Source organism: Lytechinus pictus, chromosome 4 (assembly GCF_037042905.1).
Source record: "Lytechinus pictus isolate F3 Inbred chromosome 4, Lp3.0, whole genome shotgun sequence".
Lineage (NCBI taxonomy): Eukaryota > Metazoa > Echinodermata > Echinoidea > Temnopleuroida > Toxopneustidae > Lytechinus > Lytechinus pictus.
In genome coordinates, this window is record NC_087248.1 from 2,544,315 (window position 1) to 2,556,578 (window position 12,264).

General features: G+C 36.9%; 1 protein-coding gene across 1 annotated transcript; it reads right to left on the reverse strand.

Moving 5' to 3' along the window:
• Positions 1–445: 445 nt before the first annotated feature.
• LOC129259708 (hairy/enhancer-of-split related with YRPW motif protein 2-like) lies at positions 446–5,361 on the reverse strand. Its single transcript, XM_054897970.2, has 2 exons — positions 5,130–5,361; positions 446–3,519 (listed from the first exon to the last, which is right to left on the reverse strand). Exons 1-2 carry the CDS (start codon positions 5,359–5,361, stop codon positions 2,693–2,695), a joined length of 1,059 nt encoding a protein of 352 aa, XP_054753945.2. The 3' UTR covers positions 446–2,692.
• Between the last annotated feature and the right edge of the window lie 6,903 nt (positions 5,362–12,264).

The window sequence follows — 12,264 nt, forward strand, 5'->3', positions numbered from 1 at the left end:
ACTAATATCATAACATTTGGCTCTTTCTTCGTCATGAATAGTGTAATGAAATGCAGTATGTTACTGTTTGACAACTTTTTCAAATACTTTGTCTTCTCCGTTCCTTCAGTGGCTCTGGTGATACAAAAATGCCAAATTTGTCAACCAGTACATCTAGGAATACACCAAAACCGAATTCTCCCGAATAAAGCTACGGTTACACCGGAACCGAATCAGCTGTGAATTCATCCGAATACACGTATTCGGGTGGTTTCGGGAGTATTCAGTTCTCCCTCCGCGAATGCGAGAAAATTCGGGAGGGATTCGGAAACATTCGAATTCACCGAATCAGGCCGTATTCGGGCAGAATCGGTCCGAATTTATTCGGGAGAATTCGGTTTTGATGTAACACTAGCTTTAAACAACCATGGCTGAATCAAGTATTACTACATACGACTAATTGTGGTAATTTGTTTGCGAATGATCTTTTTTTAATAAGGTCCTTTTACATATTTACATGTTCATCATGTACAAAATAATACAAGACAAAAACAACCCCCACAACCAATACATTCATTGTCATGTTGAACGCATATAATATACATGTATGAAATGGAATGTTTTATTACATGACAACAGCGAAGGCAGAATGATTTCGATTGTCATAAAATCAATAGATTCGGTTTAGAATTCAAAGAGAAAAGGAGAAAGAATGACAGAGAGAGGGGGGGGGGGAATGTTGTGGGGATAATGCTGCATGATATCTGGAAAAAAAATAACAAGAGATAATCAAATAATTGAAAAGCAAATGAACAACATCGTAACTCAATTACAAATAATTATGTTCAGGTTCTTCATTCCTTTTCGATTTGCAATTAGTAATTTAAAAAAAAAGTTTAAGGAAGGAGGGGTATTGGGAAATTTTATTTGAAAGTTCACCAATTCAACCTTCTTTATACGTCTTTTCTCTCAAGTCATCAGAAATTTGAATACATTAAGGTATACGTTATCAGTTGCAATCAAGAGAACAAACAAATGAATAAAAAAAAAACGTCTGGAGTGTTTGTGAAAACAGCATGCAGAGGCTTCATAAGTCTCATTATTATCAAATTTCTCTAGTTCATAATTATTGGTAAATTATTATGATGGTGAATATTTTTACATGCCTCAGTTCTTTTTAAAATCATAATTACATTTTAATCACAAATTCCGATTATCAATATTATTGTTTTTATCCGATGAAAACAGAAAACGCCTACAATTACCTTATACACTCAAATTAAACAGTATAGCTGTCACCTTAACATGATAACGATTAATAAACTGCTTGATATTCGAGTACAGATCAGCAAAATAATCATCCAGTATAAGGCAAAACGTGCATGTATGACATCAATTTCACTGATAGGACATGACAAAACTATTTATTACACGCTTTGTGTAAACCAAACCGTCCAATAGACAACCAAAAATATTTCAACACTTTAACAAGGAAATCAACATTCGTGCTTAATCGTAGCGGAATGCGAAGATAGTAGTCCAGTTTCGGTCTATTTGCTCATTTATACAGTGACTGGCACTCATATTAATTGGAGATGAAATATAAAGTTGTTGTTCCAATAAGAACATTTATTGTAATTAGGCCATCGGTGCCAGTCTGTCAGAGGCACTGAGGCATCTAGAGACATTACGCCATCTGTCATCACTCTACAGACAGTCATTCTGTTACAAGTGACGAAAATTTGAACAGAATCGGATATAGAATTTTAAACTGATAACATTTTAAAGTTTCGTTTATGTTTAGTGTAAAACATGAAAGAGGTGACGATGCCACTCACTATTTCTTTTTGTATTTTACTGTTTGAAATGCCAAATATTTCTAGTTTTGCAGGCTTGACAAGAAGAAAGCATATTTATGAATCGCAACAGTTTGCAGCAACTCCACATGTTCAGAGGGGATCAAACCTTCTTTTTTTTACATCATAATGATGAAAAGATTGTGATATTTCATTTAATTAAAAAAAAGTGAGTGGGTGACGACAATGGCTCTCTCATTTGCATAATAAACAGGAAGTACAAATAACTGTTTGCGAAATCAAGCGAATCTTAATAATGTCATAACTCTTTTTTAGTTTAGGCTACATACGATTTTGATGAAATGTCCAGCATTATAATCTCTTTTCATTCAAATCATCTTTACTGGGGTAGACTTGACCTTCAAAATGAAACAGTATATGATAAGATAGTGAAATATTGAGGGGAAATTGTTATATTAATGTAGGTCGTTTGCCTTGGTAATGCATGATTGTATATTCAATGAACATTACTATTTGTGATGCAAACACATTTAAGATGGGGTGAAAAATATTTTCAAAACAATCTTGGGTGTTCAAAGTTTTTGTTTTCATGAAAATGTACACTATTCTAATTCCAAAGATTACCATGATTACTGAAACTCCAACATAATAATTCAACATTTAAAACAAACTTTTAAATAGAATGTTGGAAAATTGGCCCAAAACTGAAAAACAAAACCTTTCAAGGTGCAAATAGTATTAAATGGTCTGAGAAGATGGCCCTTATTTTCATAAAGCATTCACACATTTTGGAAAGAATACGTGTGTGCAATAACACCAAGAGTTAAAAAGTAATTGGTAACATTTACAAGATAGAACAGTCCCACTCATTTCCAACAATGTATGTACATGTACTGTTATTCCTGCACAGGTCTGACCCATGCAACTACATAGGGTGCAACATAGTTCAGGTTGAAACCATACGGTCTTTGATTAGAGGTGGACGCCGGAACGCAAGGGATCAAACATCCATTAGCTGACACAACTGATTGGTACTGCGGTGGCGGTTGAACCGGAGGTTGCTGTTGCGATGTTACCGCGGCGTGCCTTGAATACGCTGCGGGTGCAGTTGCGGTTAGCGGATGACCGCTGACAGATGAAATAGCCGCAGATGTCAGAGCCGGAACGGTGTGAGTGGGTCGGGTTGAGGCAACCGTTAAAAGAGGTTCAGATGGCTTCATGGCGCAAGCCAAAGCGGTACGGTTCAACGGAGACGGCAGGGCATAGTACTGATTTGTATCAACAGTCAATGGTGTCATTAAATGAGCAGGGGGCAACCCACGGGTTACAGACCCACCAGGTAATGTCCTACTCGTAGTTGGCAAAGATGGCGGATTGATGGACTCTGTTGACAGGGCAAGGGAGGGGGTATTGGTTTCTTGAGGTGATGTTTGTGTGCTGGTCGTCGCTTCACATTCAGTTGGTCCGTCCGATGAACGTCCAGATGACCAGGGGGTCGATGCCGTTGCGTCGTTATTAATGTCCAGTTTGGCACGAATCTGCAAGAGATGGGCAGTGAGTCCGACGACGACCTCGTCTTCGGGAGAGAAACCCTCGACATCGACTAAGTAACGGATCGTCTCTTCCATGCAGTCCTGGAAACCAGCTAAGATGGCATCGGTAGGAGACACATCCTGAGTTTGATCTGACTCATGTGACGACACTTCCACGGCATGGCTGTCATCTGAAGAAACAAAAGAGAGACGAGAGTTGGATAAGAATTACATCATTAATTATCTTCGGATCATACATGAATCGTCCTACACAACGTTCAACCTTCCACTCATCTAGTCTGGTCTCTGTGAGGAGGAAGCTACCTTTCTCAAAGTCCAATGTAGAAGATTCACAACAATGGAGGAATCCCCAACCATGGCCAATCCACACCAGCACTCATAAACACAGAGTAGGGAAGGTGCATGCTTCCCATCTCATCCCAAGGATTTCTTTGGTATGAAACATAATGTGAGGCACTATTTTACAAAGAAAGATTACAAGGGAAATTGAGTCTGCACATCTCGCAAATCTAATGGGTGCAATAAATTAATTGGTATGGAATCTGAGCATAAAATGATTCAGGTTTTGGAGAAACACATCGGCTCATTCGCCAGTATCAGCAATTATTATATTGTTTCACATTGGTTAGTTCACTGCCCAGAAGCTTTTATACTTTCTCCTACGATCGGGTGCCTAAGTCCTAGGAGCCATCATCGTCACAGGGTGCCCGCAGGCAAGGTTGATCGATCAACTCTGGTCTCTTACGGCTCCACTTAACCATGTTGTCAAACAAGACATTCTGAAAGACCACTACACAAGGAGAATAGGCTGTACAAACATTCAACCATGCCTCTACTGTAAGAAGATGTTTACTTAGAGTAGAGACTGCTCGCATGTGCATCCAGTGCTAACATTACTTAGATGGCGATCGATGCCGAAGATGAAGGGCCCGTCTACTTTGTTGATTAAAATTTTGCCTTAAAATGGGATAAATAATGAGCAAACATTTTATCTCCTCCGGAGAGATGGATAGAGATTCGGGTTAAACTATCTTAATTTTTCATCAAAATTACATTAGTACGTCAAACAGAAATTATAATGTGAATCTAGAAGGTTCTATTCAATACTATGAAACTATATATCACGGTAAGTTGGAAAACGGATGGTACCATGGTAGAATGGAAGGCAAAATTAACAAATTTGAATAAAATAGCAAGACGAAATACACTCAATAGAAAAATGCTAATCAGGATCCCGTTTCATGAAGACTTTGTATAACAAATACCTTATTTCTATAACAAGTTAATTACTATCATTCAATCAAATTGAATGACTTCAGTACTCGTAATACGAAACCGAAGTATTTTGATATTTACTACACATACTGATCAACATGGGCAATGTAATTAATCAGTGGCCTAAATCAGCCAAGAAGTATGAGGGGGCAGTCTGACATAATTATCAGGCAAATTTCATAACTTTCAATTCATAATTAAAAAATTTGCGAGGGAGCAAAAAACGAAATAAAAATTAAACATTTTTGTTACAGAAATTAAATTTTGTGATAGATTTTGACATAATTTCACCCTTCTTTATTTCATTTATTTTCCTTTTCTCTTTTTTTTTTGCCGTGAAATATTAAGGGGGCGCCCCAAGCCCCCATCCATCTGTTCGCCGCTGCAATTAATAGTAAACATCATTAACGATAGTACTTCTGACCAATGCTGCCTTATAACCTGTACAGAGAGTTCTCTTCGAACAGATCAGTGGTCACCATTTTGGTGGTACCCCAGTACATACCTGTATGGCGCCCTCCACGGCGATGTGTGTCGGGTGTTGTCGACGTCGAGCTTGAGAACGAACTGATGAATGATACGGTGGTCTCCAAAAGGCTTGCCTCATCAACACCAACGGTCTGTAAGAGAGGGAGAGGAAGAGAGAGAGAGAGGGATATGTATAATTTAGTTTTAGTCTGATAAACGTAAATTCTAAATTTTTTATCAATAGTTGCATTACGGTATCTACAGGCCATATACCACTTGAGATGACACAGTGGTAGACTTGCTGCCCGACAGGCAATGGCAAGTTCGAATCTAATATTTCACGTTTTCTGGAGCATGGGATCTTATTCACCTGGTTGTGGGCAAGCCAAAAATGTTCTTGAGTTATTGATGAGTTAAATTCGTTAAAACTGAAAAGACCCAAACTTCTTGAAATGAAAACAATATATTTATATACACCATCTCACGTCATCTAGTAAGAAACCACTCAGAGTTCTAGGAAAGAAAATGTTTGCCCTTTTTGTGAGTTGAAGTGGTGTAATTATCGATGAGATTGTGTTTCATAGAAAAATGAATATTGCGAAGCTCCTTATTATTTCTATATAGATTATTATCAAAAGCTTGATATCCGAATAAAATGATGAGATAAAATAACACCTTATGATGTTTTCAACGATAAAACACAAGGTAATATTATTCAACACCATAGTAGTTTGATCTTTACAACCAAGTGAACAATTTGATACTACACCATCGCTTTCCTTGTCTACCACACACAGTAATATCGTCGCGATGGGCAACATGATCGTCTACGTCATAATGACGTTGAAACCCTTCTTTCTAACAAGCAATCAATAGTATGATTTGGAAGGAGGACTGGATAAATTAATAAACAGCAGGGCTTGTCCAAAACAATATTAAATTCAAAACAAGAGCACGAGGTATGGAATTGTGTTTTTTACGTAAAATGACGTCAAAATAATATTGGATGATGGGACAGAAATTTATGTAAGTCTATTATGTATATATTTCCTTCAAAATCTTCGGATAGCATGCTTACTTACATGCTTTAATACGTGAAAAGAAAATTACTTTGGCGTTAATTTTCCGTCATTTTGTTAACTTTCATTCCCTATTATTACATCATCATTCAACTCCTTCTCCTGCACTATTTCTCCACCATGATGTACTAATTTCTCTATATATTGTACTTCGCCTCTCTATCTTGCTATCTTATTGTTATTCTATAATACATGGCTGTATAATAAAGCATTATCTTTTATTTCATGTGTGAGAAAAGATCAATTAAGATAGCATGCCATGCTCAAGAGCGTGTTGTGCACCCATGCGTGACCCCAAAACACGTAAAATGGACCTCTTTTTCAAGATAGGGCACGTTACGTACGTAACGGAATAAGGGTGTCAAAAACACTAAAATAATAAAAAGGGTATATATTTCGCTAGAAAAACTACATGTTTACGGTCCAATTTGCGAGGGTATAAAAGACTAAAATACTTTATGAAGGATGTGCTTTTGCCCCAACACTACGTGTTTAGGGTCCGATTTGAGCGAGGTATGTGGGGTGGTACAAAACCCAATGAAAGTAAAGGTAAAGCTAACGTCTGTGATCATGTCCGTGACATTACAATATATCGTTGTACTTGTTTAGGGGGTCAATTCAGGGAATACTTGTCAAGAGTACCGTTTTGTTTCCAATACTTGTTAAGGGTATGGTTTCACACGCCAATACTTGTTATAAGGGGTGTATTTTCAGAACATGGAAAATACTTGTTTAGGGTCCTTTTTGAAACCCTATGGTAATGCATGGTATCCACTCGTCAATGGAAGTGGCCCCCGGGGTTGTACTACGATTCGAACCATGGACTTTTAAAGAAAATGTCTGAACTCTTCAAATAAATGAACGGTATGCAAGGACCACTGCATGGAAGACCATATGATTGCTGGTAGAGGCTGGAAGATTTTATATTACATATTTTTGTTGTACATGAAATTGCAGCATGAAACATCGGGGAGGTTAACCAGTGAATATGAAATACAAGTCATGTATTTCATGATATTAGTAATGGTGGAGGCCACGCGAACGAATAGTTTCATCTGATTAGTTGCCAACAATGGCCCTCCGGAAGCCTTAGTTGAACAAGCAAATAGCAAATGAAAATAATACACCGTTCCGCTCTCTTTCGAAATCATGTTTCTATTTGTAAGATCTAAAAGACGGTAAAGGTTATTCCTTCTTTTCAATACCTCCTTCACAAATCGATTTTTATTATATCTGAGTTTGTGTGTGGATTGACGTTGAATGGAATGGTTCTCTAGTGATAACAAAAGTTCTATGAATCACGGACAATACTTCATATCGCTTTGATTCACTCTTTGTCCATGTTATATCAAGCGTCGAGTGAAGAAAAGAATAAGCCATAAGAATAGTTTGATTGTGCCTTCTGAAATTCCCTTCTAACATGCAGATGCATTCCTCTCAACCTATGATCATAATCACGGTAATTATACCTTTCTTAAACGCGTAGTATTTCTTCTGTCTGTCCCCTAATCTTATAATTATAATTATATAACGCATCCAGCTGCGCCTTCATTTTGTATCGGCAATCCTCTTTCCGAATCTCTATACGCTACAGCGAGTATAGAACTTCTACCAACCCTCCTCCTGATTTCCAACTTCACTCTTAAAACAAACTAGATGAAAATGACTGCATGAGAGGGTCGGCTGCATGAATGCGACTCTTTGAGTCATATTTGAATATTTTCTAGTTAAATTTGACTAGAACAATCACTTCTGACTAGAAAGCAAAATCAATTACTAGACAACAGTTGCACTCATAATGAAAGTGCTGTCTGTCGAAAAGCATCGTCTTTAAAATCTTATCGATTAAGAGATTGACTGAAAAAAAAACCTTCTAACATGAGTCAAGATAAGCACATCGAATATTCTACCGAATTCGTGAGCTATATACACAAAGATACAATCAAAACCATTAATCTCTGAAATATGGGGAACCGTGCACGTAACAATACTCTAGTATCCTTTGTCTGGATGAGAAGGTTTGAAGAGCAAGGATTCCATGCATGGTTTGAGTAATCACTGACCGTTTTAGCTTTGTCAAGTTCGCCATGTTCACCGCGAGAGATACTCGCTTACAAATTGATCTGAGTCATACAATACGCGTTGGAATGGTAATATGAATCCTTCACAGATTGACACTTTCACATACAAAAAATAATATGGTTATGGTCTACCACGATTTCAATTGGTTTGTTTCAGTTTCAAAATTGGTTCCTTTCTCATTTCTCAAAAACCAACCTCTACCTTACACAATAAAGACCATTTTTGTAATGTTCATAAACTAAAAAAAAATAAAACAAAAACAATTGAAAAAGAAATTGATCTCTCATTGTCATGATACAAACACGGTCGCTGTCATAATTACGTAAATGAATCAGAATAAAGGCATCTTCACACCGACGAAACTAACTCAACACCGACCAAGACAATATTTCCAGTAACATAACACCAATCGGTTTGGGTTTGGTGTAGTTAGGGTGACTGCGGCATTTGAACCAAGCACTCTCCTGGAACAATGCTCGTAAAAATGTCGTCTATGTGAAAAAGATATGCTATATCTTTATCAAAAAACAAACAAAACAAAAACAAACACACAAACACGTATGCAGGTAAAAGAAAACGGTTAGGAGGGATATCCATACGATGATAATTTCTGAATTATCGCATTATTTTGAACAACAGAAAAAGAGTGACAGACTTCAATGACAACCTCGGTGATACATTCACCACTCAGTGATCACTTCACATCAGAATCGTATAATTAAAGTCTTCTAAGAGGATTGTACATGCATACGAGACACAGGTTATAGAGACGACAGATGCTCGGCAGTGAAAGAGACGGATCACAAGATGTGAAAACGATCTGAATTATACAGGAGAATGACACGTTCCTTCCGAGGAGGGCATTGGAGTGAAACCAAACCCGACATCGAGGCTGATGATGAAGTCCACGAATGAGATGTCATCAAGGAACTCACTCCGATGTTCATAGATCTCTTCTTTGATTGCGATCCAGCCAACCTTGACATCCCTCAAGGAGAAGATTCTTTTCTCAAGATGTTCCTTTGTTCGCGAGATACTTCACAGTTCAGAAAATATTATAATCAATATAATAACACTTTCTATTATGATAATGACATTTACAGACATCGCACCCTAAGAACAAGGTTACGCCCATGTACATTCTTTGACGAGAGCCAAGAAAACTCACTAACATCTGGTAAAGCAGACATCAATTTGGAATTGGAAAACGAATGTAGAAAATATTGCTTCGAAATCAAGCACATGTAGAATGGACAGTTAAATGAATGAAGATTGTATGTCATCAATCAGATTTCCCCCTATGATACTCGACTATTATCTAACATTCTAATATTACAGTGTAGTAGTTAATGAATCTTTATTTTTAGTCACCGATAATTTGTGACAATTAGAATTTTAGATATTTATATTTCTCTGAAAAGTTCCATTCTTTTGAAAACATTATCTAACAATTTGGTGATATGATATCTAAAAGCTTACAAAAATCGCACTCTATGCAACCACGCCACTGTAAAGATTTTGCCTTTACGTTGTTGATACTGAAAAATCTCCGATAAAAATCGAAAAAAGAAAGAAAAACTGTATTGCGGAACATGGCTAAGTAAAAAGATAATTGGATTGAATACTTTGACTCTTATATTGACAATTTTCGAGTTTTAATGAAAGGATCCACAAAGTCAACATACTTTCAAAAGTCAATAAGTTTTAGCACAATAACGGGAGGAAGATACTTTGTGTTTAATGGTATTTCTATATAAACATCTGCTATCCAGTTTTCCAATTTCTATTTCTCTCTTTTTTTTATCTGAGAAAACAATTATCACTAAAATTCTCATTAGGTGGTTTCAGACCGCCTCGAAGTTCGCCAGTTCCAGGTATTCTCTGATCGGGAAATTTACCCCGATCAGAAAATACCAGGTATTTTGGCGGTCTGAAAGCAAACTACGCGTAATATCCCCGAAAGAAAATACCCGATAAATAGTAGGTACTTGGCGAAATTACGAGAACTTTCGCGGGGATTTTTCCAAGGTCGTGGGTATTTTGGCGGTCTGAAAGCAAATTACGGGAACTTTAGCCCAGCATGTCGTTGGGTGCGGCGCCGTGCATGGGTTGCTGCTGGGCTAGTGGTTTTGAATTTCGCGCCTTGCTGCTTATCAGACCATACTGCGCATGCTCGTAACTTCAGGAACTTATCCCGAAGGGTATGTTTCAGGGCGGTGTGAATGCAGGAATAATTAATGGGTATTTTTCAGCCTAAAAAAGTTCTCGTAATTTAACGGGGATTCTTGTGATCGAGGCGGTTTGAAACTACCTATTGAGATTGATTATATCTCGCCCGTAACCCAGACGTGATAGTAACAATGGTTTATTACTGGTTTATTGTCATATTTTTCGCGCCTTCCTATAAATTGCGACGCCAATATTGGTGGAGCTGGTTTTCACTGTTTGCTAAAATAAAAAGATAGGCTCGATCTTGTTGTCTCATTTTCCTTTTTAACAGGACAGGTAACAATCATAATAGTGTTTTATGAGATTTACATTAACACATGATTTTCCTTTTATCTGCAGTATCTGAAAATTGTATTAATACATAAAACATCAGCCACTATTTTGAATCATTCTTTACGCTGCAGCTAAATTATATTCACCTAAAAATTCGTGTAAACACTTAAGTGAAGTGTTACAATATAGGTTTTCAGATGAGCGTTAAAAAGATGTTTGTTATCATGCCTTTTAAATGTTATGCTACTTCGAGGAATAACATCTTTTCATAATTATACATTGGTCTAACCAGCAGCATTTCATTTATAGTAAAGTGTATTGTGATAATGCTGATCATGATTTTATGAAATCAGATTCGTCTTCTTGTCAAGTATCACCACATATAGTCCTCTATCTGATTTGTTTCTTTCCGTCTGAATGTTCGTTCTCTAATATAATGTTAGCATGCTTTGTAGGGAAAGAACTCAGGAAGACATATTATTGTAATAAAGAACATAATCCATTTTAACATCTCACTGTAATGGAACATAATTTCCAATACTGACGCTGCAAAATTAACACAAAATAGATAAAAACAAATCTGGAAATGCAGGACGATCAAATGAGTTATGCGCGAATATTCAATCTTTACATAATGAAAAAAAAATGCATAGGCCTTAATGACAAAATGAATGGTCGTGCATAGATTCTAGAGAACCGATAAGAAAAGCAAACCTGAAAAGATATTCTAATTGTTTATTGGATAATAGTATTTTCTCATCTGTCAAATCAAATCGACCATAAAATCAATACCTCTTTTTTATCAGTTAAAATCGCAGTTTATTTTATAAATTCTGAGAGCTTGCATGATTGATGGAGCAAGAGAAACAAGAAAATGCATCTTTTGTACAAAAGTAACAAAAACTTTGACAAACAGTCAAATAGTGCGAATTCAAACACTTCGCTTGCTTATCTCGCACAATCTAGCGTTATGCACAAAGTATTGATTTTCATATTTAATACAGCGCAGTGCATCGAGAAATATAACCAACTCATAAATAAATGTTGAAAGTACGATGTATGCTGAATTCCCACCTTTTTTGAGAATATTTATCAGCGATATGAATCTTTCTGCTGTCAAAGCTCCTTCCTTTCCACAATTAATCTTGTTTGTTGTTTGTACGGGGGGAAAGCGTATATTACCCCGTATGTTCGACAATGTTTTTACTTTTTACCGCAAACCCACAATGAACCACAACAAACTGTCAGCGATATTTTGGATGACAATGACCGCAAGTACCCTCTCCAAGATTGGCTCCAGACATAATCACAAAACACTTCTACTATATGTTGATGTGGCGATGGTTTAAAAAATAAAATGGCTTATGTCATCTGTCTCATTTCTGATCATTTTTCAATTTACAGGTAACAAAATGGTTGATCGTTCATTCGAGGAAACTTTGTAATGGTAACGTAATCCTCTTGCATCCCCCTCTACCCTTTCATCCAAATGCCCTTTCTATACTCCAC

Excerpts from the sequence above, each read along its gene's own strand:
- LOC129259708 (XM_054897970.2), bottom strand. The coding sequence starts at position 5,361 with ATGGCCTGTAGATACCGTAATGCAACTATTGATAAAAAATTTAGAATT. Across the intron at positions 3,520-5,129 it reads CCGTGGAGGGCGCCATACAG|ATGACAGCCATGCCGTGGAA; the intron begins GTATGTACTGGG and ends TTGTTTCTTCAG.